The 24589-nt window shown below is 47.8% G+C and overlaps 10 protein-coding genes across 10 annotated transcripts; 5 read left to right on the top strand and 5 right to left on the bottom strand.

Annotated features, from left to right (window-relative positions):
• Window positions 1-410: 410 nt before the first annotated feature.
• Window positions 411-1954, top strand: F5891DRAFT_1162271 (UV radiation resistance protein and autophagy-related subunit 14-domain-containing protein; the record flags this gene model as incomplete). The annotated part of the gene is made up of 6 exons (XM_041365288.1): window positions 411-475; window positions 538-725; window positions 772-1059; window positions 1115-1286; window positions 1351-1635; window positions 1723-1954. The coding sequence occupies 6 exons, from the start codon at window positions 411-413 to the stop codon at window positions 1952-1954; spliced, it is 1230 nt and encodes a 409-aa protein (XP_041230463.1).
• A 747-nt stretch (window positions 1955-2701) lies between these two features.
• On the bottom strand, window positions 2702-5048 carry F5891DRAFT_944561 (uncharacterized protein; the record flags this gene model as incomplete). The annotated part of the gene is made up of 6 exons (XM_041374564.1): window positions 2702-2900; window positions 2948-3717; window positions 3770-3827; window positions 3883-4029; window positions 4083-4827; window positions 4883-5048. The coding sequence occupies 6 exons, from the start codon at window positions 5046-5048 to the stop codon at window positions 2702-2704; spliced, it is 2085 nt and encodes a 694-aa protein (XP_041230464.1).
• Window positions 5049-5317: 269 nt separating this feature from the next.
• Window positions 5318-6298, top strand: F5891DRAFT_1103200 (uncharacterized protein). Its single transcript, XM_041363610.1, has 3 exons — window positions 5318-5479; window positions 5539-5904; window positions 5968-6298. Exons 1-3 carry the CDS (start codon window positions 5366-5368, stop codon window positions 6271-6273), a joined length of 786 nt encoding a protein of 261 aa, XP_041230465.1. The 5' UTR covers window positions 5318-5365; the 3' UTR covers window positions 6274-6298.
• On the bottom strand, window positions 6200-7423 carry F5891DRAFT_717473 (ribosomal protein L14-domain-containing protein). Its single transcript, XM_041372940.1, has 5 exons — window positions 7346-7423; window positions 7173-7284; window positions 6913-6949; window positions 6791-6861; window positions 6200-6725 (listed from the first exon to the last, which is right to left on the bottom strand). The coding sequence occupies exons 2-5, from the start codon at window positions 7176-7178 to the stop codon at window positions 6432-6434; spliced, it is 408 nt and encodes a 135-aa protein (XP_041230466.1). The 5' UTR covers window positions 7179-7284; window positions 7346-7423; the 3' UTR covers window positions 6200-6431.
• Window positions 7424-7532: 109 nt separating this feature from the next.
• Window positions 7533-8138, bottom strand: F5891DRAFT_1009931 (histone-fold-containing protein; the record flags this gene model as incomplete). The annotated part of the gene is made up of 3 exons (XM_041360619.1): window positions 7533-7659; window positions 7713-7961; window positions 8013-8138. The coding sequence occupies 3 exons, from the start codon at window positions 8133-8135 to the stop codon at window positions 7609-7611; spliced, it is 423 nt and encodes a 140-aa protein (XP_041230467.1). The 3' UTR covers window positions 7533-7608.
• A 653-nt stretch (window positions 8139-8791) lies between these two features.
• On the bottom strand, window positions 8792-9737 carry F5891DRAFT_944579 (uncharacterized protein; the record flags this gene model as incomplete). Its single annotated transcript, XM_041374567.1, has 2 exons — window positions 8792-9111; window positions 9641-9737. Coding segments are annotated over 2 exons (417 nt in total), but the record flags the coding sequence as incomplete, so codon positions are not given.
• Window positions 9738-11161: 1424 nt separating this feature from the next.
• Window positions 11162-11770, top strand: F5891DRAFT_1183537 (uncharacterized protein; the record flags this gene model as incomplete). Its single annotated transcript, XM_041366294.1, has 1 exon — window positions 11162-11770. The coding sequence occupies one exon, from the start codon at window positions 11162-11164 to the stop codon at window positions 11768-11770; it is 609 nt and encodes a 202-aa protein (XP_041230469.1).
• A 4165-nt stretch (window positions 11771-15935) lies between these two features.
• Window positions 15936-16984, top strand: F5891DRAFT_1183541 (uncharacterized protein; the record flags this gene model as incomplete). Its single annotated transcript, XM_041366295.1, has 5 exons — window positions 15936-16010; window positions 16099-16141; window positions 16196-16321; window positions 16380-16496; window positions 16560-16984. The coding sequence occupies 5 exons, from the start codon at window positions 15936-15938 to the stop codon at window positions 16982-16984; spliced, it is 786 nt and encodes a 261-aa protein (XP_041230470.1).
• Window positions 16985-17459: 475 nt separating this feature from the next.
• On the top strand, window positions 17460-20669 carry F5891DRAFT_717553 (uncharacterized protein). The gene is made up of 4 exons (XM_041372941.1): window positions 17460-17638; window positions 17683-18191; window positions 18245-19792; window positions 19842-20669. The coding sequence occupies exons 2-4, from the start codon at window positions 17775-17777 to the stop codon at window positions 20358-20360; spliced, it is 2484 nt and encodes an 827-aa protein (XP_041230471.1). The 5' UTR covers window positions 17460-17638; window positions 17683-17774; the 3' UTR covers window positions 20361-20669.
• A 1314-nt stretch (window positions 20670-21983) lies between these two features.
• Window positions 21984-24446, bottom strand: F5891DRAFT_1255233 (major facilitator superfamily domain-containing protein; the record flags this gene model as incomplete). The annotated part of the gene is made up of 11 exons (XM_041369986.1): window positions 21984-22369; window positions 22429-22603; window positions 22662-22870; window positions 22922-23057; window positions 23111-23343; window positions 23390-23601; window positions 23651-23781; window positions 23834-23901; window positions 23958-24072; window positions 24128-24235; window positions 24294-24446. 11 exons carry the CDS (start codon window positions 24444-24446, stop codon window positions 22305-22307), a joined length of 1605 nt encoding a protein of 534 aa, XP_041230472.1. The 3' UTR covers window positions 21984-22304.
• Between the last annotated feature and the right edge of the window lie 143 nt (window positions 24447-24589).

Below are 24589 nucleotides of genomic sequence, written 5' to 3' on the forward strand. Positions count from 1 at the left end.
ATAGCTTGCTTCGTTGTTGAGATAAAAATCGATCTTTGTAGCGCTACTTTTTTGCAAATAAATGCACATTTTTTTTGGAAATACCGCCGGCCTCTACCATTATGCAAACTGCTGTAACATAACCATATATTTAACCGAACCTATTTACAAGAATCCTATATAATCACAACTTCCATATCTTGCTTCAGGAGGCTACAGTTGAACGTTGAACATTCACTAATGATAGGACGCCCTGATTTCTACTGATAATACAGGTGATGCATGTGATGTTCTGGTAGAAAAAGTCAGCGTCTTTTGAGCAGGGCAACTTGCTTCTTCAGTGAACCTTACGTCATCCAGTACTTCGCTCGCCACCTTGCTTTTACAGTACTTACCTCAACCTTGTCCTTCTTGAAGGTTCTGAAGATGCGATGGAGTGTAAGAACTGCGAGCTGAGACAACGTCAGTACTATTGTGCAAATTGTCTGAGAAACCAGTATGCAAAACATTTGTCATGAAACGCAACCTGTGCTGACCTTGCCTCACATACACTGGCAGTCTACGCGATTTTCGCCTTCAAACTCACCATTTTTCCTCGGACAGAAATGAGCATATTGCTCGCGCATCCCGGGCATTCAAGTCTATTGAATCTGGTCGCCTCCTTCGTGCAGAGATTGCACGAGCGGACCACAGCCTCGACCAGTTAGCAGATAGCCTTGCCCAAGTGAGAAGAGACTGCGAGAACAGTACGTATCTTACCCTTGCTCGCATCTATTGTTCTAAACGATCTAGAGCGCGACCGCCTCCGTACCCTCCGAGAGACCCTTGCTCAACGCAAACGCACACTTCATGCTGCACGTCTCCTTCCACCCCAATCACAAACGCTTACCAAGGAATCTCAGGAGCTCTCTGTGTTGAGTCAAACTATTGCTAGAGCACGCTCAGGCCTTGTACAGGAGCTGGTAGAGGTATTTCACATTGTCGAAGTTGGGGGACGACCTGCAGTGGGCGGGCGGGCGGGCGCAAGAGGAGAATGGACTGTTGGCGGATTGGTTCTTCCAGTACCGGGAGATGTTAGACGTACGTTACAACTACTCACTATGCCAAGAATCTGATCACATAGGACATATCATAGGATATCCACCGGATCACATCAACGCCGTGATAACACAGACCATTCACTTTCTGGGGCTTCTTACTTTCTACCTAGGCATCAAACTCCCTTTTGAAGTTTCGTGGTCTTGCAGAAGATTCGGTGTCGGTATGCCTTGGATCGGAGCAGGGCGAGGGACTGAATCCTGGGCAAAGTGCGTCACTTACTGTATTTACGACTTGAGTTTTTCACTCATCATTATCTCCTCCTACGGATAGATGGACAGCCAAACACCCTCTGCACCTCACATCAAATCTTTCCTCTACTCCCTCTTCTCCCTCTTCCTCGCCATCCCCTACGCTACCCGTCTCACTAGCTGACTCAGAAGCTCCAGAACAGGTCCCAGCACATGGCCAAAACCAATCATTCACGACCGGCCTTGCGATGCTTCTCTACAACGTGTGTTATCTCGCTCATAGCCAAGGTGTCGAGATTCCCTTGTCGCAGGCGGGCGATGCATTGAGTAATTTGTGGGCTGTATGTTGCAGCGGGGAGCTTGGGCGGTGAGTCTCCGGCACTTTATTCTTGCTTCGTCGTTTATTCATTCTTTTATCCGAAATACACGTTCTTATGTTGATATCCCATTATAGTCGGTCGCACTCTACCACTCCGCTCCTCTTACCTCCAACCCCTCCCTCGTTCACGCTCGACTTTGCCCAGGTCCTTCAAGCCACTGCTGCTAGTCCTGCTCGGGCAGCACGAATACGGCCGGGACGTTCAGCGCAAGAAGCTGGCTTCAGTAATATGAGGAGTGAACGTATCGTAGAAGAGGAAGATGGCTGGGACGTGGTAGAGCTTGGTGGAGAAGAGGGATTTGGGTAAATACACAAGCTGAGAGGGACAGTCGATGAATAGATGGTGGTGACTATAGACATTTAGAATAGTTAGATTTATGACTCTGTAGGAGACCTTCAATTCTGGTGAGTACATGTATATATAATTTTCAACAATTAGTGTTAGCTTGTATCTACTTAGAAGCCTATGATGGCGCTGGCGCGCATGTATTCCGTACTCATATATATCTTACATCCTTGAGACGTGCCTGGTTTGACTACTCATAAGGCTAATCAAGACCGAACGCAAAACACTAGCGTGTCCACCCAAAGTAGCAGCCCTTGACGAATGTAGGCACAAGCACCGAACTCGGCACATGTTGCTTGTGATACGCATGAACGGGAAAAATACGTGGGATCGTCTGTCGGGACTGTCCCCTGGAATGAAGAGCATGAGTTGGGTTGGGTGAGAACGAATTACAATGCGAGGCCAAAGTGTGGTTGCCATTGGTTGGACGGTGAAGATTGCATCAAGACCTTGAGCTAGCTCCTTTTGTGTGACGCACGGGCACTTGAACGCAAGTGCACTTCACCGTCTGCTCTGACACCAAAAACCTAGCTGTAATAATGATATCGTCATTGATTCGGCTTTACTCGCAATCGATATCTCTGGTCCATGAAGATTTTCATGCCTATGTAATGACCACGAAAATAACTTGAGAATAAGTATGATGACGCTGAGTATTCGTCGCATGTCTCACCGACAAACCGAGGATGAACGTAGGAAAAATTGAGGTTATAGCTTACGCCGCTTCCCAAATCCACCCTGACCAGCCGCTGCACTTTTCCGTTTAACGCTCTCAACGAGATTCTTGAGGCTAGTGTCATCCACCCTCGCGGGGAGTCGTGCGCCTGTCTCATCTTCAGGTAGACTCCCTTTTTGGCGCTTAGTTCGTTCGTCAATAAGTGCCACCATACTTTTCGTCTTTTTGAAGCTGTGAACACATCAGCGTCATTGGTAGCGTAAAAAACAGCCACTGACCGGGGATTGCTGGGATCGATGGCGAATTGATGATCCTCGTGGATTGCCTTGAACCGATCATCTTTAACGTCGATAAGGAAGTCGTCCTGGACTTCATCATCATCGATCACTTTCTTTTTCCCCCTTTTCTTTTTGCCCTTCTTCTCCACTTTGACGTCTGACCTCGTCTCCTCGCGTGGCACTGGCTTGTCGACCTCCCGTCTTGACACTCGCTTCGCCGACCCCGATGTATTCTCTGCCTCAGATTCTCCTTCACTGCCTCTGCCACTTATGCCCTCGAAGAAGTCGTCATCGAAAGAGACTGTTTTCCCAGGCCGCCCTTCACCTTCGTTATTCGTGACTGTCGTAGCTTTTACTTTGACCTCTTCCTTTCTTTTTTTACGCTTCTCCCTCATTTTTCTTTGATATGCCTCCATTGTCGTTTCGTCGTCAAGATTTTTGGCCTCAGTGAGACCAGGGGCGAACGTGATCTCCATGTCAATATCATCATATTTTCCTGCCTCGTCATCCCGGCCCCACCCTTCTGGAAGTTCGTCATCGTCTCCGGCAAGAAGTAAAGTGCGAAGCTTGTCTCTCTGGGTGTTCTTCTTGCTCCTCCTCCTCGATACAGAATCTGGATCATTATCATTATCAGATTCAGATGACGATGCGATATATGCCTTAAAGTCGGCTTCTTCGATCTCTTTTTTTGACAGCGATCGTCTAGTAATGTGATTGCGCTCCGGATCATCGTCGTCCCACGTGAGCTTGACTTTTGAATGACGGAGAGCCTGAAAGTGCAAAATGGGTGAAAAATGAATGGTAACGATGAAATTCCCCTACATCTGTCACGAACTCTACTGCTCGATAACGTGTTCCAGGATCATCTGTCGCTTCATCGCTGTACATGGCTCCGGTTAGAGGAATGTCCACAAATAAGGTCGAAAGGGACTCACCGATATTCTTCATCGAATGCCATCTCATCGGGCACAAAACTGAGATCGAACACATTTGCTGAACGCTCAAGCTCAGTGCCTTCAAGTTCGTTGTAGATGTGCACGGCAGCTTCGGTGGTATCACATTCAACAATTGCGTAATAATACCTTTGAACATTTCATTGAACACTGCGCTAAAAATATGTAAGGAGGTAGCGCACCGTAATCTCTCCAACTGATACTTTCTCAAAGCGTCTTCGTCGTAGTCCGCTCCGTCTCCGGTTTCGTGAATCGTACGTTCATTGACATCCTCTTCATGTTCTAACTTCTTTTTGAATACCTCTACAGGTGGTCCCTCCTTCTCCTCCCTTGTGATGCGCTCTTTCCCAAACTCACTTGGATAGACGCGGACGCTCAGCACCCTCCCTCTTGCGATAGTCGCCTTTGCGCTTTTCGTGTTCTGGAGAGATGTTTCATCCTTGGGTTGCATTGGCACAGGTGTCGGAAGGATAGCAGGCGCGGCTGGCGAAACAAGTGACGAGAATATTTTGTAAAGATGCGCCGCACGGACATGGTCCCAATCAAGATTAACAACAGCTAGTCTTCGGGTCTTCTCCATCGCTTCTTCACTGTTATCCTCCGTGGCTGTCCTCACATATGCAGCAGCCTGTGCGTCCAGATCGGCAAATACGCTCTCATCAAGATCGATCTCGCCTTCTTCATCAAGGTCCCTGCCTAATGTGACAAATCCAGGGCCATCGCTCTCGCCGCCAGAGTCACCTGCATCCTCACTCTCCGCCTCTGATTCGGAGGACTCCATGAGAACACCACCACGAGCATAGTCAGGGATTTTGGGAGTTGGATCCTCTTCCTCCTCGTCTTCCTCATGTTCTAGCCGATAAAACCGCCTGAGGTTGTCCTTTTCATGAGTTTCAGAAATTTTTCGACCAAATTTATCCACTCGACCTGTAGCCACAATAGAAGAGGTGAGAAGTAGTAGAAAATGAAGTTTGAGGCGCACCCGTTTTGTCCTTTCCTTTGCCTTTTTGTTTCAATTTCTTCTTTCCCTCCTTGTCTTCATCAAAAATTTCTTTGAAGCGCTCGTCAACTACAACTTTTGAATTGTGTTTCTTGGGGCGTCGAAAACGGGGGTCAGTCTTCAACCGCGCAAATCGTGGGTCAGACATGGTGTGTCGAGCCACTGGCGACGAGACAAACCAAAGAATATATGCCGATGGGTGCTATCAGTGAGGTCGAAATGAAAACGTGACTTAGCAACTGTGCGTGAACGCTACCATGAATACTCACAAGTGAGCGCTACTTATTGTCGCGGATGGCAATCAACTCGAGCGTTTGCGTTTGGCCAAAGCGATAATTCGGAACAAATTTGAAGGATGTACTCGAGATGCACAGTATGTAGTAGATCAAATGTAGCATTGTCGACACCACGTGATTCTTCTGTTTACACTTCCTCTCGGCGCTTGGCAACATTTTACTAGCGCGAATGACGCGACAAACGACGTCTTCCGACGATGCAAAGGAAGACGGTTTTACTGGTCTACGGACGAGTATCTTTGGAACTAAACACCAAGTTCCGAAATGGGTTCCAGTGACCTTGGTGAGTTGCCCGGTCCGATTCAATCAATTGTATGGACTGGCAGTTCATATGTACCACAGCTGGCCTTTTCATCCGTAGCCCTTGTAGTGCCGATCATCATGCTGCGACGATATAGGCGTGGTGTTACTCCCCGCAATCTTCAGGAAGCTACTGCACCTCCTCGACGAGGGCGAGGATCATCAACGCTGCCTGTTTCATTGCATTCCCCTGCAATACGATCCCGTCCTGCCTCACAAACGGTACCAAGGGAGGTCCCGACTCGTCTGCCGCCTCCTAAAACATCCGTATCAAATGAAGATAACCCTGAACAATTTTTCAACGGTCCTCTGTACACCCTCAAAGCCCTTAGCATCGCTACTGCTCTTGTGACGCTGGGTGCCACAGCCTCTATTTGGGGAGTAATGAAAACTCTCAATGCTCGTGATGTGCGCCCTTGCAATGTCATGACTATTCTTTCTGAAACTCAAGCAACTTTTTCTTATGCTTAGGCCAATGAGTTTGCGGAACGTATGCGCCATGCGGTGCTAACCAAATTACCCGTCCTCGCATACCAAATATATCGTCCAGCCGAAATTCACCAAGATGATGGTAATGATTCTACGCTAACAGAAAACCCTGCTTCTGAACCTGTGGGATGGAATTGGCAAGAAGCAGAGGACCGCCTTAGAGAAGCGTTCGACAAGGGGGGGTTTCATAGCTGGGCATCAGCTGCTCTAGTAGAGGTGGAGGCAGAAGCAACGGTCGAAAGAGCAAAAAGGGGTTTCACTCAAGCCCGGGACAAGCCGACTAGTTGAGAATAACAGATCTTACTTCGAGGCGAATGGTTAGCAATCTAATGCGGGAATAGCGCATGCATATATCATGGTAGGCATAACAGATGTAAGAGAAATGTGGATCATGCAGCGACGCGACATCCTACCAAGATGTCCAATATTTTGTATGCATACACCCTCTATGCAGCCTTGGCCAGGGTCTTCCTGACGACATCCCTCCGCTGCTTCTTTGCGACCATCACGCTGAACCGCTCAAAGTCGTTCAGTGATCGTCTCTTCTCCATGGCAGCACGCTTCTTGGCCCACGTTGAGGATTCCCACTTAGCAACGGTACCCTCCTTTTCCACTTGCTTCCGGATAACGCCAGACCCTGCGCCGCGAGGAAGTTTTGTTAGAGCAATAGGGGTGAGGGTGAGGTGGCGGTAGGGGAAGGATTGGCGCGGTACGCCAGTGGTTGGGCCGTCAATTATTGCCTATACATTGGCGGGACAGTATGAGATCAGTTGGTTATTCTTGTGTATGATATCATTGTACACACCCGGTTGTGGTCTATGATCTCAGCAATGACAGCGATCTTGCCTGCAGATGGGCCAGACTTGAGAAGGACCACTGTCGATACTTTAGCTCGTTCAGTGTAGCACAAGTCATAAACAATCGTACCTCGTCCAACCTCTACGAAACGTTTGAAAGTCGAGTCCTACAAGTGAATAGCATTATTAGAATCTAATTCATTCAAGCATCCGAGAGACAACGATCGTTTGCTATGCGCCATGTGATATGAGTGTTGCACCAACGCATTGACTACATCGGATATGTGGCACCTCCATCCATCTCAAACTCGACCAGTTTCCATCAAAAACAATATCAGAAGTGGCACGATGCTTGATCAAGGGGTTCAGATGCACAGAACAGCGACTTACAGTCATGGGGAATTATTTGAGGGTGTCCGTCGACGTCGTTGACGCTGGTCGTGTAGTTGAGATGATGTGTCGGAGTTTGTCACGGAATTTGCCGAGAGGTTATTCCGTCACCCTTAGAATACCCGTGATTTATCGTGAATTGACCGTGATATATTCTAATCTCAAATTCTTACCCGGAAAATCGTAGTACTGGATAGTGTCTGGAGTGCGTACATGTGTTGCTATCAGCTGCGGCGGGAGTGTGCTAAGGAAATATGGCCCAAGATACCTCAGTAAGCACCGTGAGTTGTTGAGCGACGCTGCCATCACACACTCAAACTTCCAAGTCAGCTTCGGGCATTGACGACCGAAGTGGCAAGGTGAGCTGCAAAACAGAGGCATTGCGAAAGTAGCTGATACGGTGGTACATGAATAGTACAGGTACAAAAAAGTAGAATCAATCTTCTCTATGCTCTTGTCGCGGGTTTGACGAGGATCCTGCTTGGTGCTGACGCAAGTTTTACTACAACCCATAAAGCATATCACGGAAAAAATACGCACCTGTCTCAGTTTTGCCAGATGAATCTTCAGTGTTTCCGCATAGTTCTCAAACCCTAGAGACACCATGGCGTATAGGATATCCTCGCCTCCGATCGTTTTCCGCTTCTCCATCTGACATTTCTCAGCGGCCTCAGAAGTAATGAAACTTATAAACTCTGAAACACATTCCTGAACGCACTCCTTGGCATCCTTGGCAATCTTAGCGGTGTGTGGAACGGACTGCTTCATGATGCGGGAGACATTTGCAATCTATCAGAAAGATAAATAAGTCAATCAAGCCAGATAAACGATAGTGCGCACGGGTAGAAAACGATCCTGCTCCCGATACTCTCCCACCTCTTGGTCTGTGATGGGCGTCGGTTGTGGTGGTTCGTGTACTGTTTCTGGTACACTACCAGAGCCATCCTCCTGCGGCGCGATCATGGGTTGAATCTCTGACATTTCGACCCTTAAGTAGCCCTGAGTGTATTCAGCGCGAGCTGAAGAGAGTGTAAAGGGCCATATCCGTCACCGCCAGAACGACTTGCTGACCTTCGAAGGCGATGGAATGCCGTGAATTTCCCACCGTTGGTGGCGGTAAATTTCTAAAAATAGTGTATACTCCATCCCGAACGAGGTTTTTGAAATTGGGAGAAGGAATTGAGTTTATTATTGTAGTGATAAAGGAGCGAGAATAAGAAACGCCTAGCCATATAAGTTTCAAGCTTCAAGCTTCAAGGATGATCTGCAAGTAGAATAGCATAACAGCACGCAAGTCAAGTAGGTAGTTGCTCGATCATATCGGCCAACTGTCCTCGCAGGCGGTTTTTCAGGATATGTCATAACGCTTCAGTTGACGGGTAACTAAGGTCCTCTTGCAGATATGCGAATTCTTTACAAGAATCTCCAGCCGTGCAACAACGACACGAACATTTTGTTCCCGCCTGTCCATGCGAAACTCTCCTTGACGAGGTTGCGGATCACGACATGCGATTCTTCATCAACTTGTTGGTGTATGGTATGCCTTCTCATCCGTTGGCAGCGGTTATGCACGCATAGCCAGCAACGTGAATTTAGTATCGAGTGAAGATGCTACGTCCTCACTTCCACCAGTCCTCCATCCTCTGCTCGAGGTTCGTAGCTGCTATAACGATGGGAACCTTCTTGTGAGAGGAATCCATGAGAGAATCTGTGATTTCTCTAAGCGCAGTGGTGATTCGGCAGGCGCGAACGCAGAACAGAAGCAGGTCAACACCATCTTCCGCATCCAACGTCTTGACGAATCTATAGGCGTTTGCGACTGCCGCATGGTATCTTTTCTTTTCAAGACCCGATTCCTCAATGCCAATGGTATCGAACACCCGTTGAAGTCGATGGGATAGTCTACCTTGCAGGAGGAATAGCACGAACTCTGTGAAGCCTCGTCCCATTCTGCGGGCAAAACTGTTAGACAAGGTTGCAGACGGCGCGGTATGACTGTTCGCGGCGCTGCCTGATCTTATCCGTATCACCTTCATGAATGGTCAACGCGGTGATACAGGTGTGGCCAGCAAAGCTCATCCTGAGGTCTGAGATGGATCTATCGTCAATCCTCCACCACTATTACATTTCCAGTTCTCGGTGTTCCAGTGCTGTAACGAGAAGACGATGGGAACATTTCTCTTGACTTCGGACAATAACTTGTAGTTGCGCCGGAGCACCAAGGCGTCCTTTGTGCCCTGCACACTGCAATACACGAAGATAAGTTTGAAAGAGTTTCTTCAGAGCATTCTCAACTTGCACATTGGGTACAGTTCCCTGAGAGCCCTCGTCAAGACCTGCAGTTTAGTTCAGTGACGGGCCCACGAGAGATAGCGGATTTCACTGACCAGCCGTGTCGAATAGCTGTACCTTCGTGATCTTGTTCTGTATCACAATATCATGCTCGTACACGGTGGTTTAAGCCGTACATCCCTCGGCGTCAGATGTTGGCACCTTCTGCGTCCTGGCAATCAAGTTGATCAAGGAACTTTTACCAGCGCCTGTTTGTCTATAAATGACAACATTGCAAGTGTCCTTGCGACGTGAAGCCTCCTCAAGTTCAAGACATTTGCAGCCAGCTGCACTCTGATCTGGGGTGTGGAACTGACTTCAAGTTAACTTCATGTAAGAAAAGCCAGACACCACATACTAGTTCGGCGGACAACATTCTCCCAGCCTCAGGAAACAACAGCACCGGGTCAAAGAACATCGGCATCATTTTTATCTCGGTGGTCGAGTTGGCCGAGAAACATTTAGTAGCGCCTGTTTCTCCACTAATGACACCAAAGCTGCCTCGTTAGCAACCTCTTCGTACATAGCGAGTGTAGAAGTCAAGGCTTTATTTCCACCTAATTGTAGACTTTTACTTCGGCTATGGATTATGATCCAAGATGTTTGGCCCATCACTAAAGATGACAAGGAAGGCCTTCGTCATCGCAGGTTCATGAACCCGTTCCGTTCTCCCTGTTGCAAATGTGACTGTGATTTCCGAACTCTTAGAAGTGAAACCAACCCTAAGCTATCTGCACGAACACATGAGGTATTGACCTGGGGGCATGTAAAATCTCAGATTTGGCGTGTGCTGAAAAGGGTGCATGGAATAGCGTGTGCACGGAGGGTTCGATTGAATGCCCGAATAGTACTAGGCCTGCATTGAAGACATAAAACCTATAAGCAGATATGTTTGAGGATTGCGACGTATCACTAGGAAACACTACCAATGAGGTTCTGGTGCAAGGCCCAGATAGTCACGGGTGACCGGTGACGCCGGTGACGGGTAACCCCCAAGCCCATTGTCGAACATGGCGGTTGAACTATACTATCGGTTACCACAACTTCGGTCAACCACTGGTTCGGACACTTTTCAATATCTCACTCAACTTTACTTCAATTCATATTCTGTCTGACCACATATCACTGTACACTTATAATACACTACTGCGAAGTTGAATAATTGAAATTGGTCGAGAAATGATTGAGATCCTTGTTCAGGTGTGACAGAGCCAAAGATCACGTCTGCTTGTCACCAAGCCGAGTCTGCCGTAGCGGAGTTTCAGATCTGCCGAACCACTCACCATTGATAGGATCTTGGACAGGGCATGGGGCGCGCTCGGGGCAAGGGTGCCCACACTCCAACTCCAAGCAAAACAATCCAGCGCGAGTCGCGGATTCAAGAAGCCCTTGGTGGAGTCCAAGGAGGAACGTATAAGAGCTATAGGGCAGCAGCAAAGGCTCACCAGGTGAGTCTGGGATAATCTGTGCTTCGATGAACATTTAATAAGACCTCACATCTTTTATTTAGGTTTCTTTCCAGACTCTACATGATCGTGCAACCGGGCGCCACCAATCAATTCAAAGTGCTGCCAGGAAGCGCCAACTGTTAAGCCCGTCACAGGAAGCCGCACTGCTGGATTGGTGCCGCCTCAACTCAAGTTTTACCACTCCTCTCCATGCTCGTGCTTTCCGGACTCGTGTGTTTGAGATATGCCATAGACGCCCTGGCCACACGGACAGTGAAGATCAACCAAAATGCAGTCACAAAAGATTTCGACGCTCCACTCTCCTCGTACAAGCTTAAGGACGATTTTCTCACTATCACACAAGCTCTCGGAGTCGCTGTCGAAAAAAAGGACACAATTGCTTCACTAACCAACAAAATCAAGACACACCTTGACGAGCACCCGGCGCTGGCAGACAATGCACGTTTTTCTGCATTGTTTCAAGTTGGAGGTGCAAAGCGTCGCACACATTCGAAACACATCCCACTCAGCAAGGACTCCGCACCTAATATCAACGCTACTAGTAGTAGCCATTCAATGTCGTCCCCCACACCACATTTTGGCTTCGGCTCGTTGCTCCCAGTCTCACGGCCACCTGCAGGACTCGAACACACATTGTATACTCCTCCTTCGAGCTTACAATATCATCCACACTCGTCAGCTAATATCATGTCCCATGGATCTTACGCACCAGCGGCACCACCTACCTACTCTTTTGCAGCACCTTCTTTTGTACCACACTGTCCCAGTCATCTACATAGTTCCTACAGCCCCTCATAAATTTGTACCGCTTTATAATGCACCTTCAATAAAACGTTTGAATTGTTTAACTTTCAGTTAGAGTAACGAACACTACGACTCGGCCTGTGCACTTGAAGGCGCTGATACCGAATGCCGAGCGGAGCTTGTTTCGGCGGATGTGACCTTGTGTTACTATCGTGTTACATTGTGTGACTGTCCGAACCAGTGGTTGACCGAAGTTGTGGTAACCGATAGTAGTTGTAGCGCAATTAGATGTTAAGAGTCTGTTCGGCCACCATTATTTGCGTTATTTGCGCAAGTTAAAATTTGGTTCTGGCTTTGCTAATCGTCGGAGCTTGAACAAGATGTCACGCTCCGATAACGCTTACCGTATGCCTTGTCCTACTATCAATACAATGCCTCTTGATCCTGATTACGACGAGGACGCTAACGAGGACGAATATGACCTTGTGGAGGCAGAGGAGATGGACGAAGATGCAGAGGAGAGTGATAAGAGGTATCTGGCATGCATCATGCAGATGGCCATGCATGCTATGCGCACGGTCATTACAGTCCTCAATGCAACAACTACCGTGCTCGAAGCTTACTCAAACACCTACTACGACAAAGAGCCGTATCATACCTCCACTTTGTCGGGGACTGCATGGGTCACCGAACTTCTCACTGGACACCCTGAACGCATCAGATGCGAGCTTGGGGTCCACAAGCATGTTTTCTATGTGCTCATCAATCTCCTTTGGCAAGCAGGTTGCAGAGATTCCAGGCATGTACTGCTCGAAGAGCAGCTTGCTATATTTCTCTATGCGTCTGTCACGGGTCTCTCGATTTGCCATCTTGGTGAACACTTTCAGCGGTCCAACAAGACAATATCAAAGTACGTATATTGTTGCTGTCCTGGTATCAAGCTTATGTTCTTTCAGGTATTTTAAACGGGTTCTTTTTGCATTCTCCTCGCCACCGATATATACGACATATGTCCACCTGCCCGACGTAGATAGCCCTCCTCCCCCTGAAATCACAAAAAACCCGAAGTTCTTCCTGTTCTTTGTTGATACTATCGGAGCCATTGACGGTACACACATCGCATGCCATCCTTTTGGTGAAGATCGGCATGCCGCTCGGGATCGCAAGGGGAACTTCTCTCAAAACTGCCTCGCGGCATGTTCATTCAACCTTTCGTTTACCTACATGTTGAGCGGTTGGGAGGGGTCAGCTGCAGATGCTCGTGTCTATCATGATGCTCGTACTACCGATTTCAATATCCCTGAGGGAAAGTATTATCTTGCGGACGCTGGTTTTGGCTCGTGCGATGAGCTTCTGGTCCCGTTTCGGGGCGTGCGTTATCATCTTGCAGAGTGGGGTTGTGCTAATACTTTGTATGATGCATTCTGCTAGTACCATTCATACTTATGTTCACATTGTTACATAGGCCTCGTAATCGCAAAGAACTTTTCAATTTGCGTCATGCAATGCTTCGAAATGCTGTTGAGCGCATTTTTGGTGTCATCAAGCGCCGATTTCGTATCCTTCTCTTCTCCTCCCACCAGAGTACAAAATGGACATTCAAACGCGCATTCTTCCTGCCTTGTGTCTCGTGCACAACGTTATTCGAGTTCACGATCCAAACGACATGATGGACTATCGTAATGTCTTAGATGCGCACATTCTCACTGACACTGGAAACCTTGCTAACGGTCCTCCTACTGAGTACGCACGCACTCGTGCGAGCCTCCGTCGTGACCAGATTGCTAGTGAGATGTGGGAGGCCTACAACAGGGAAAGGATTCAGAGGGGGGAGCAGGCACTCATAGAACCACTAGTACTGTAGTCGCGTTAATACCATAGCCATTCGGACCCTCATCGATGACTATGATCCAAAGTATCTCAGTCAAATGATGACATTGTTGTCAGATTAAGACTGGATCCTCATCAATGACTATGATCTATAGAAATAGTGATATTGCTTTGCTACTACAAGTACAATACAAGAGAACATGACACGACAAGAATCCATGTAACACTACTTTGAATGCTGCTCTAAAAACAACCGCCAAAGACTATCTACCTCAATAGCGAGATAAATATCAATGATAGCGATGTCGGTCTGAAATTTATTCAAGATATTGAGTAGTTGTATGTCCTCTAGACCCTCACTCTGCAACTTTTTCACCGCCTTCTGCCTGCGCAAAGGGATGGGATCTACTGATCGCGCCAAGGTGTTGGAGGTGTTGGCCTCAAGAGCATTGGCCGTGCGCTTGAACATTGTGTTAAGACCGCCAATACTGGTCCCCATCTGCTGGATGGCCACAGGCATCGTCAGGCGTGCAGACTTCACCGAGTCTCCCGATTTCGTTGAATGTGGGGGGCGGGTAACGATATCAAGCGTACTTTCATCATCATCAATCAGCTTCCATTTACCGGAAGCTGTTGATGATGGCGCACTGACACAGACCGACTCAAGGGAGGGTTGCTGTTACGACGTTAAGCCATGTGCGAACTGGGATGATCTAACAGCGACGATCACGACAGTGATACCACGTGCTGAGAGTCTGAAGGTCGGCTCCTACAGATAAGTAAGAGTTGTGTATGCTCGTGGAGGCGAGCAATGATAGCAGATTACAGGCAGAAGGGGCTTCAGGTCCTTCTGAAGGTACAGATCTGATGTCAAGCAGGTAGCTTTAGCAAGACAAAGGTTTTGAGGCAAAACCCAGTAGGATTAAAGTAAGGAACATCTACTTTAATCGTCGACCTTATATAAGGCTACTCTGTCGTATCTAAGCTCAGCTTGAAGCTGGGTTCTAATCTGCTTATCTATCGAGTCAGAGATACCATGCATGAGGCAGGCTTCTATCTTGATAACATAAATAGGTCTTCTAGACCTATGTCGTCAAGTGTTCGTCATCGCAGTCCAGACCGCTTATCTAAGCCGGCATCTTCCGGGCTTCTCTTCTATCTGTCATCAAGGCCTAAAGGCCCGGTTATCGTGTCGTCGCCGTGTGAGGTGGCAGAGGGCTGGTCGAGTAGCTGGGGGCTCTCGTAGTGACTGTAACAGTTGCTGTGCGGCATTGAATGGAGGGAGGCTCTCTGGGGTGAGGGGGGTTGCGCGCTGGCTGCCTGAAACAGAGCCAGGGAACTCAATCCCATCGAGCGCATCTCCAAGGTCCATCATATGGACCTCATCAAAAGAAAGGGGGGTGGCTGCGCTGCTAGAAGAAGAAGGCAAAGGAATGATGGGAGGTTGTGTCGCGATGGTGGCAAAGAATGAGTTGTTGTTACCTGACTTGACAGGTATGAGACCTTTCAGCGCCTCATAGTGCTTCCAACCCTTGTCCCGGAGGCCTTTGGCCTTTGGATTTTTCTATTGATTCATAGTAATTAGCATTGTCGTAGTAGTTTGATGCGAATTGAAATCACTTTACCTTCACAAAGTCGGTCCACATGTTTTCGGACTCTGGGGTGATCGAAGCTCCGCGTTCCATGCTGTAAGATAGTCCGGAAGCGTTGGCCACTTTGTCGACGACGTTGAATGTACCACGGAGCTGAAATTTGATCATTAGTGAGGGTACCAAGGCTGATATAGTAGTAGTACATACCCGCCCCCATTTTGATTGACATGCTGCCGCTGTTTTGCTTGCACCCGAGCAGAGGTGTTTTTCCATTTCAGCGGCAGCAGCAACCCAAAATGTGTGATCAAAGTTCATACCATCACCACCTTGTGAGCAGTTGGTGGTGACATACTGGATGAGGATGGTTTCATCTGCCTCCGTCCACACACACCGATCTCTCGATTCCATTAGCTCTGCACCACCACGGGCACTTTTTCTCCCCCGAGACATCCTGTAAGAGTTGCAATGATGGATAGATTGTAGATGGGTAACGGGCATGCCTACTACTTAGTATTGATTGATGGTCACACTGTGATCAGCACAGTCCTATGATTATGAAAGCAAAACATAGATTCCAAACCTGCATAAACTGGCGCAAATATTGGTGGCCGAACAGACTCTAACTGAGTTTGAAAATATAATCATAGAGAAACACACTAACTCAGCCAAACAATCTGCTTTTGGCAGGCACCTTGACCTCTGACACTATAGCAGTCAACCTGAGCTTATCACCATGAATCCCACTCAACTGCTGCCAGCAGAGAAGCATAAACGCGGTCGTCCAAAAGGGTCAAAGAATGGACCCAATGCGGGCACTGTGGGCCATCCAGTTGGACACCCCAGGAAGGATGGAATTTCATGAAACACACCAGGTGAGCTTCGAAATGTGACCTTCATGTGCAACTTGCTGCTAACATATATCCTGTGTAATCTGTAGCATCTTTACATTCTACCTCTCAGGCTGCAGAGGCAGGGAGTCATCATAGTGACACCAGGCAGCCAGGTAAGTCATTTTCACACCAATGCCATCTGTAGTGCTGATATGCTCTGTCTTTAGTGGAACCACGCACTCGTGACTCGGAATTGAGCACAAGCACCAGCCCCGCTCCGTCTGGACGTGAGTCATCCCACGCGGACTCGGATCAATCATTACGTGCGCCAACAAGCACAAGTGTCATTCATGGTGAGTTTCAACATCGAAGTCATGAATTTGTGCACTGATTTTGATATTGATATGCTAGATATCTTTGATGGAGAGTCGGACATTGAGCCAGTGCGAGTTGTTCCGCAGCCAAGCACTGCTCCTGCGTCAAGTGGTGCGCGCAATCTTCAGACTCGTAGTGTGATTGACGACTCAGGTATGTACAACTGATCAATACTATATTTGAGAAGTATTTACTAACAGTAACTCTTATGCTTAGATCAGGCTGCAAGCTGCAATAATTCACCGAAGCAATCCAACAACCAGCTGCTCTGTGACTACGATGACGATGACGATGATGATGACAACTTCTTTTTCGGGGCGGATGCAGAACTCAAGTGCATGATTGATAAATTTTCTGCCATCGGTGACGACAACAACAACATTATTCAAGATGTTCCGACCACGGCAGCACCTGATTCACCATTGCCAGAACATGCTTCCTCAGCCAATGGTACCAAGACCAAGGTACTGCATGCAACCATGCCAACATGGCTTGCAGACAAGTATGCAGATGCCCGCACTCGTCTTGATTCTGAAATCGCAAAGACCGGGAGACCAGTGTGTTACGAGAGTGGGCAGTTCACCATGACTGCACCTCCACTGGTATTTTCCTGTGTCATCCCTTTTGAGATTGAGCCCTGAGACTTCTACCGGCCGCATTTTTTTGTATGGCTGCCCCACCTCTTCCAGCGCATCCCTTGTCCAAATTGCAAGGATGCAAACTGGCGGTCCAAGAGGGGGCAGCCAGTCATGCTTCGCGTTCTCAGCTGGCCACAGCAGCCACGGCGCGTTGTTGATCTTGAGCACTTGGTGTTCATTATTGGACACCAATATTATTGTGGGCATGAGGAGTGCAAGACATTTCAGAGCTGGTTGCCTACAATCTTGCAAGCCATACCACCACCACTAGCAGCCCTCTTTCCATTCCACCTAACATATTGAAGTGGCCTGACAGACCGCTTGGTTGGTGTCTTGCGAGCCTCATTTCAGAGGGGTATTGGGCCATCACCTTTCACCAAGAACATACAAATGATGCACATTCGCCATTACGAGCAGTTGCATGTTCAATACCTAGAGACCGTCTGTCAGCGCATGCAAGCAAGTGCATCTGGGCTCTTGCCACCACATCAACCCTTTCCTTGCTGGAATGACCCCAGTGGATATGCCGGATATGTTCCTATGCACCAATTTTTTCGATGTTTTTATAACTCGCTCATTGAATGACATGCTGCGGAGATGGACCAACATATGGCCATGCAGTCTGCTGAAACACTCAGTCATGACCATAGCTTTAAGGTCCGTCTACATGATTTATTCAAAGACTTATTGACTCAGAACAGAACAGGTGACAGGCATTCTCAGTAAAGTCAATGGTGTGGCAACATTTGGTGCCCTCCATACTGCCTGCAATGACTATGGCGAGTGTCGCAAGATGACACTCACGCCAACAAAGGGACATGATGACTGTATGCCTGCCCTTGCCAAGATTCCTGTGACACTTGCGAAATATGGGCATGCACCTGTCAAGATTCTATTCATGGACAATGTCCACGGTGATAAGTCAGCCCTCGAGAGAGCATTTCCTAGTCTTCTCTACAGTGTAAATCCTGTTCCGAGTTCGGGATTGGAGGATTTAGTAGTACCTGATGGTTGGCATGTATGTCATCTTGGGACAACCTATCAGATCAATAACCGAATGAATTGCCTCATGGATGAGCTACAAGTTGATGCGGAAAAGGAGCTGCATGTTGCATTTGACCTGGAGTGGCCAGTAGACCGAGAGACAGGAATATATGGCAGAGTTTCCCTTGTATCATTGGCATATGATAAGGCCATCTACCTTATTCCGGTATGCTTGATGGTCTGCAAAACTTTGCTATCATTTCTCACTAAAAATCACAGATCAGTCAATATGTGCAAGACAATGGATTTCTGAAGCTGCCATCATCCCTTTTGGTAGTCTTGCGCTTGAAACGAGTCCGCAAAATTGGTGTCCAAGTCAAAGCAGACTTAACTCGCCTATACAAGGACTGTGGCTTCAATGCTGATTCCACGAATGAACAGCCATTCATTGGTGCTCTCGAACTCGGGTCAATGGCCAAGGATCGAAATGTGACGGATCACATGCGCGTCAGCCTTGCAGACTTAACAGCACTTGTGCTTCACCGAAATCTGCCAAAGGACGCATCTATTCGAGTTAGCACAAAGTGGGATGATCCTGTGCTGTCACCAGAGCAAGAGAAATATGCCGCATTGGACGTCTATGCAGCTTCAGCTATTTTCGAGTCTTTCTCGGCTATCCCTTCTTGTGGTCCAGTGACATTGTCAATGCCAGTCAGCACCCAGGTTCAGCTCATGTCACGAAATGGAGGACTTGCAGTGGCATATGGCCACATAGCTCGTCACCAGCCAAAACAGCTGGATGGGGTAAATGTATCAAAAACTCGTATTGTTATCACTGTGACGTCCATCCTTGTCCCTGCCTATCTTGTTCGAGCAGATCTGCGACCTAACCATCAAGAAACCCCAATTTCGAATCTTGCTACTAAATCACCCTTCCCGCTGCTGTGCTATCAACGGGATCTTCGAACATGCACCAGAACCAGTGAGACAACACCGCAGAATAGCACCAGAATACTCCCATCATCACCATATGAGCCTCATGATTCACCTTATCTTCAAGTTGACGAAATCGAGGACTCGGAGCCTACAACAGACTTGGATGTTGGCGAGTGGTTATCACATGACAGAGATTCTGGTGTCCCAGAACAGTTGGCCAGTGACGCAGAAAAGGACCTGCATGGGCTCTCTCAGATTGAATCACTCGTGGAACTTGTTTCCTGTAATGTCACCATTGAGAGCAATGAAGTACGCTCTCGAGTTCTTGGGGATATCTGGCACCTCATGGACCAGTTTAAAATTTCCATTCACCATGGTCTCCACCGTCCTTTCAGCTGTGCCCTTCAAGATGCTATATTCTTACCAGACCCTGTAGATCTTGCTGCTGTCGAAGAAGTACTGAAAAAGAGGAACACATGTTTTCGCCAGATGGTCCTTACCAACTCGGACTGGGTGTGGCAGCGCATCAAGCAGCTGGTTCCACCTCCAGAGATATTGGCACCTCATGTCACTGAAGTACTGCAGACCTATGGCCCACTGAAGGATGCCGTGACTGGCCAGCCTCTTTTCAATGATGCATCATGGGAGAAAGCTCGTCTAGTCATCGAGAACATTAAATTAGGTTACTACTCAGATCCCCCAGGTCACCATTTCTACACATTGCAGAGAACGGACAAGCTCGGTCTCAACATCTATCGATGCTCATGTGGAACCAATAATGTTGAGGGCGGGATTCATCAGAACATCATCCGACGATTTGGTTCATTCAATGCATCACCCCAGTTGACCGTGAATTTACTTCGCGACTACACATTGACACATAATCTTGAGGTGTGCTTAACATTATCAAGTACTAGAACATTGTACTCAATTACTACAGGTCGGCACCGTGAATCGAACAGGAAAAATCTATCTCGGCTCTTATGACATCTGGACTCGCAACCAAATTGCACTCCTTGTGGATATTACTGCCAGTGTGGTGCGGCCGTCATACCAGGAGTGCGGTCAGGCGACTTGGCTCAATGGAAATGATTTTGAGCCTGCAAACGAGTCATTCAGCATCCTACCTGTTGCTGCAGCCACTCGTGCCAAACTAGGAATGAGTCAGTATCGAGATGACTATGCAAAAGGTTGTAAGATAAAGCATGAATACCTGGCGAGGCACCAGCAGACTCTTGTTGCTATTCTGCCGATCCATACTGTGGAGGAGAAGGCTTTGTACCGCCTACTCATCAAGAGTGTCACAGGTCAGTTTGCAGGGCGGAAGCAGCCAAACTGGGTAGCTCTTGCACAGGAGTGGCAGCATCATGCAAATGGCACTCACATATTTTATAAGGTGCATATAGCACCATCCATCGCCAGTCATCCACATGCTCATTTCTTTCGCAAAGCTTCCTGAACAACTCAAGTCATATTATAAGACCTGGAATGAGCACCAAAATGAGCATAACTCAGTCGAGCAGAACAATAGCGCTTACCTAGAGTTGCAAAAGCTTCTTGCAGCACCAGTTGGAATGCCTGAAATTACACCGGCTCCACGTCAGACGGTAGCCGAACAAGTTGATGGCCATCAGGCATCAGCAAACGAGGAGCCAACTGACTGGCAGATTAGCATGATGCTGGGTCGGAATAGTTCCCGCCAGACCCTACTGCAGTTGCAGTACAGCGACCCTGCACTCCCAGGACCTCATGGACAAAAGCGGCCTGCAGAAGAAGAGGCAGTTGCACCCGTTAGAGTGAAACAGCGCGCGCAAAGGACATGCAAAAAGTGTCATAAATCTGATTGTCCAGGAGTGTTCAAGAGCCAGCCCTGCAAATACAAACAAGTAAGCATTTTATGCTCAAGTGCTATCAAAGAAATGACGAGGGAAAATTTTAGTCGAACATCAACAGCCAGCAGAGACTTGACGCACCACAACGAAACATTCGAAGTCACACGAACGCACAGCTGGCGTCGGAGCCCCAATCAGGAAGCACATTTGCCCAGTCACCACTCGAAACAAGCACCTGGGTAAATATGTCAGTGTTGAGCGGGCAGCTACAAACACAGAACGTACCACACACCATAAACATGCCGCCCTACTACATGTATTTGCACCCTCCAAGACTGGCGCTGGTGCTATATCCTGGCTCGAGCTCTGAGTCAGCAGTCTTCCGCACAGCAGACTCGCGCGCGCTGCCAGTGCACTGCATGTCTGACGGCTCCGTCAGAACAAGCGCAGATGCTCAGTCATCCTCGAGCATGGGTACTAGGCAGGTCAACTTGAACTTACCTGTGCCTTCTGACAGTGGTGCCGAAGGTAGAGAATGATGGGTTGAACGAGGTGGTTGAGTTGAAGAGAGTGGGAAGGTAGTAGCTAGTATTGGGGTAGTTACCCAGATTTGATGGATTCCGGGGAACCTCAGCTCTCAGTGTTTATGACATTCACATCATAATTGAGAGCCTAATCAGACCTGATGTCGTTCTTTGTAATCAGTGTTCTTGAAATATCGAAGCGTGTTCAGGTATAAGTACATCTTAAACCATCCTTCCCCCCTTCCTCCCTCCTCCCAATTTATTTTATTTTATTTTATTTAATTTTTGGAACTCGCAACATATATAGTTCAAGTGCCTCGAACATGGACACCACTCAAACACCACTACTAATCTGTAAGAGGGAGACGTAAATGACTAATTCGCAAGTATGATCCCAATAACTAATGTTAACGCTAACCATGGTCGCCAATTGGAAATCGCTCCGTTCGTATGAACGTTCGCGATGGAGTATGTTTTCAGAAATTTGCTGCCACTGACGGTGCAACCTTTTTTGCTCTTGAGCATTTCTGACCCGGAATCATTGTTTGAGAACGACGGACCCATTCCTCCCATGCCAGAGGGATATACAGCAACTTCCTCGTCCAGCTTGAAGTTGTTTGACTCTGCCACTTTGGATCGCATGTCTATGACGGACTTATTTACATGATGCGCCATTGGGTCCAAATTGGCAAGATCTGCCTTTTAACTAGCCAGTCATACCTACGAGCTTCACCCATCCGTGGCACCAGCAATAACTCTCGCATCCGAGACACCAGCAGCACTTCCTACTTCTGTGGCGCCAGCAGTAGCTCTAACATCCAAAGATGCCAGTAATATCTCCCACTTCTGTGGTGCTTACATCTGACAAAACTGACCACTTCGTACAGTCGGAGATAAATAGGGCATACTATGCGAGTCCGTAATGGAATTAGTGTCTGTTGTCCTTGATGGGGTACAGAATACCGATATCTTACTGAGTGGGGCGCGGGTGTCTCGGCACTGTTAGACGCAGGTTGTCCAGCCATGGTCTAATCAGAATCAAGATGTCTAAATAACCTTCTGGTATCCAGCGATACTGACACTGTGGAGGAAAAGTGCTGCCAGCAGAGCACCTGTAATTACAGAAATTATCAATAATACACTCTCAACAAGACAATTTCGCAGTACTCACCCATCAACGCAAACGCAGCAGAGGTCCATTGCGCATCTTTATACCCCACGAGTTGTACAGACATGGGCACGTTGGTACCGCTAGAGTTTACATTGACGCCGAGCTTGGCAGATTCCCTATCAACCACAGTGTTGAACACGATTGTAGATATAGTTAGACCGAATGTGGCACCGATCTAGCCAAAAACATGTCAGTTTAGCGTAGGACAACGTTAGTTATTTCACGGGACTTGCCTGTGTCATAGTTTGGAATAGCGCTCCGGCTACGCTGTGTTCGTGAGGGAGCGAGGTTTTGGCAAGGAAAATTGCACCGGAGGAGTACACGATGTCAGCGCCAAACATGATGAGAACTGTGGACGGGAAACCGAAAGCCCAGTATGTTACGGACGGGTCGATTAGGGCAAAAAGGATGGTAGCAGTTGCCATCAAGAGCGATCCGGTGACTGGACCACGAGTCAGCTTCGCATGCTCATATTCTACAGATAGACACTTGCCTACAATGATAACCAAAGGCACTTTAGTAACGGCGATCGCCACAAAAAAGTTGCATAAACAGCCAACGATAAGCATGGGAATGAATCGGACCATACTTTCGACCGCTGTCAACAACAGGTAGTTTTGATAATACAGCTAGAATATAGTCGATTATATCATTTCCCTGGGGAAGCGGAACGTTAACATACCTGAACCCAGAAGCTCCAGCCGAATAAAGCACCCCAGTTTAAGAATGCGATAGCGAGAATAACAGTCATCCGGCCCTTTGCTCTAGTCCAGAGCGAGAGCCTCATAAGTGGTGGCGGTGTCCACATAGATGTCGCTCTTGATGGATCCTCGTCGATGATCCGTTCCAGCTTCCACTCCCAAACCAGGAATAATGCAACCGTGATAACTCCGACGATCAGGAGCGCGATAATATCTGTCTATGATTTTAGCCAATATCGTACGTATAGCGACATTCTTACATGGGGTTTTCCATCCATCTGAAGCGTTTTCTCCTTGACCAAGTACGAATACAATCAAAACCAGCCCGATTGTGATAAGCGAAGCGCCAATCCAGTCCATACGTTTGACAAGTTCCGACGAGGAAACGTCAGCATCGAATGATATCAGACCGGAAACTCCAATGAGAGCTGAAGTTGCTGCAGCCAAATAAAATATAGAACGCCAATGCGTCCTGAAAAACAGCGTGAGAATTACAGCATATATCAATAATCATAACGCACGAGGTAAGCTCGGTCAGGACACCGCCAATAATCATGCCAAATGCGCTACCGACAGGAGCACCTGCTGCAAAGGTAGCGAATGCTATTGAACGTGCTCTTGACGGAGGGAACGCATGTGCTAGGATACCGAGCTGAGAAAGTGAATGGGTACTTTTGTATCAAAAACATCTCAGAAAAACTTACTGAGGATGGTATTGTAGCGGCGCCTCCAAGGCCTTGGAAGCCACGCAAAACGGCGAGAGTAACACCATCTGTAATGTCATTGTTAGTGGACGGAGCACGCGAACGATCGGAAAGGCACACCAACCCTGTGCAAAGCCGCAACCAAGAGAAAAGGTAGCCTGACAAAGAATACCAATCATAAACGCCTTTTTTCGTCCATAAAGATCCGCCAACCTGCCGGAGTACAAGAGAAGGCAACTCTAACACGAGATGAGCCGCCATGTTGAGATAGACAAAATAGAAGCAGCAACACACAGAACTGAGAAAATAGGCTGATACGAGCCACTGAAGCTGATCTTCCTCGATAGCTAGATCCTTCTCAATTGTAGGGAGTGAGATAGAAACAGAGGTGGTATTGGATACCTACAGTTTAAAAAGATGTCACAAAAGATCAGCAAGTGAAGGTATGGTAGACACTTACATTGACAATCATTGCGGCGGTACAAGTGACGACTATAAAAACGGAGCGCAAAAGACTACGTTGGACAACATAGTTCTTGGCCGTCTCAATATTACTTCGTGAACCACCAAATTCCTTACCAGAAGGTGTGGCCAGGTTCAGTTCCTTGGACATTACTTTTCGTGAATGTGCAGGGGAGAGACGGGAATACAAGAGCCTACAGAGCAAGTGATATCTGGGTTTTATACGGAGTACTAGCACTAAGCGTGTTCATCGCGTGAAACCCTCATTAGGCATGCGCAGGTGCTCGGTACCAA

This window comes from Suillus fuscotomentosus (assembly GCF_016647785.1).
Source record: "Suillus fuscotomentosus strain FC203 chromosome Unknown F5891scaffold_8, whole genome shotgun sequence".
Taxonomy (NCBI): domain Eukaryota; kingdom Fungi; phylum Basidiomycota; class Agaricomycetes; order Boletales; family Suillaceae; genus Suillus; species Suillus fuscotomentosus.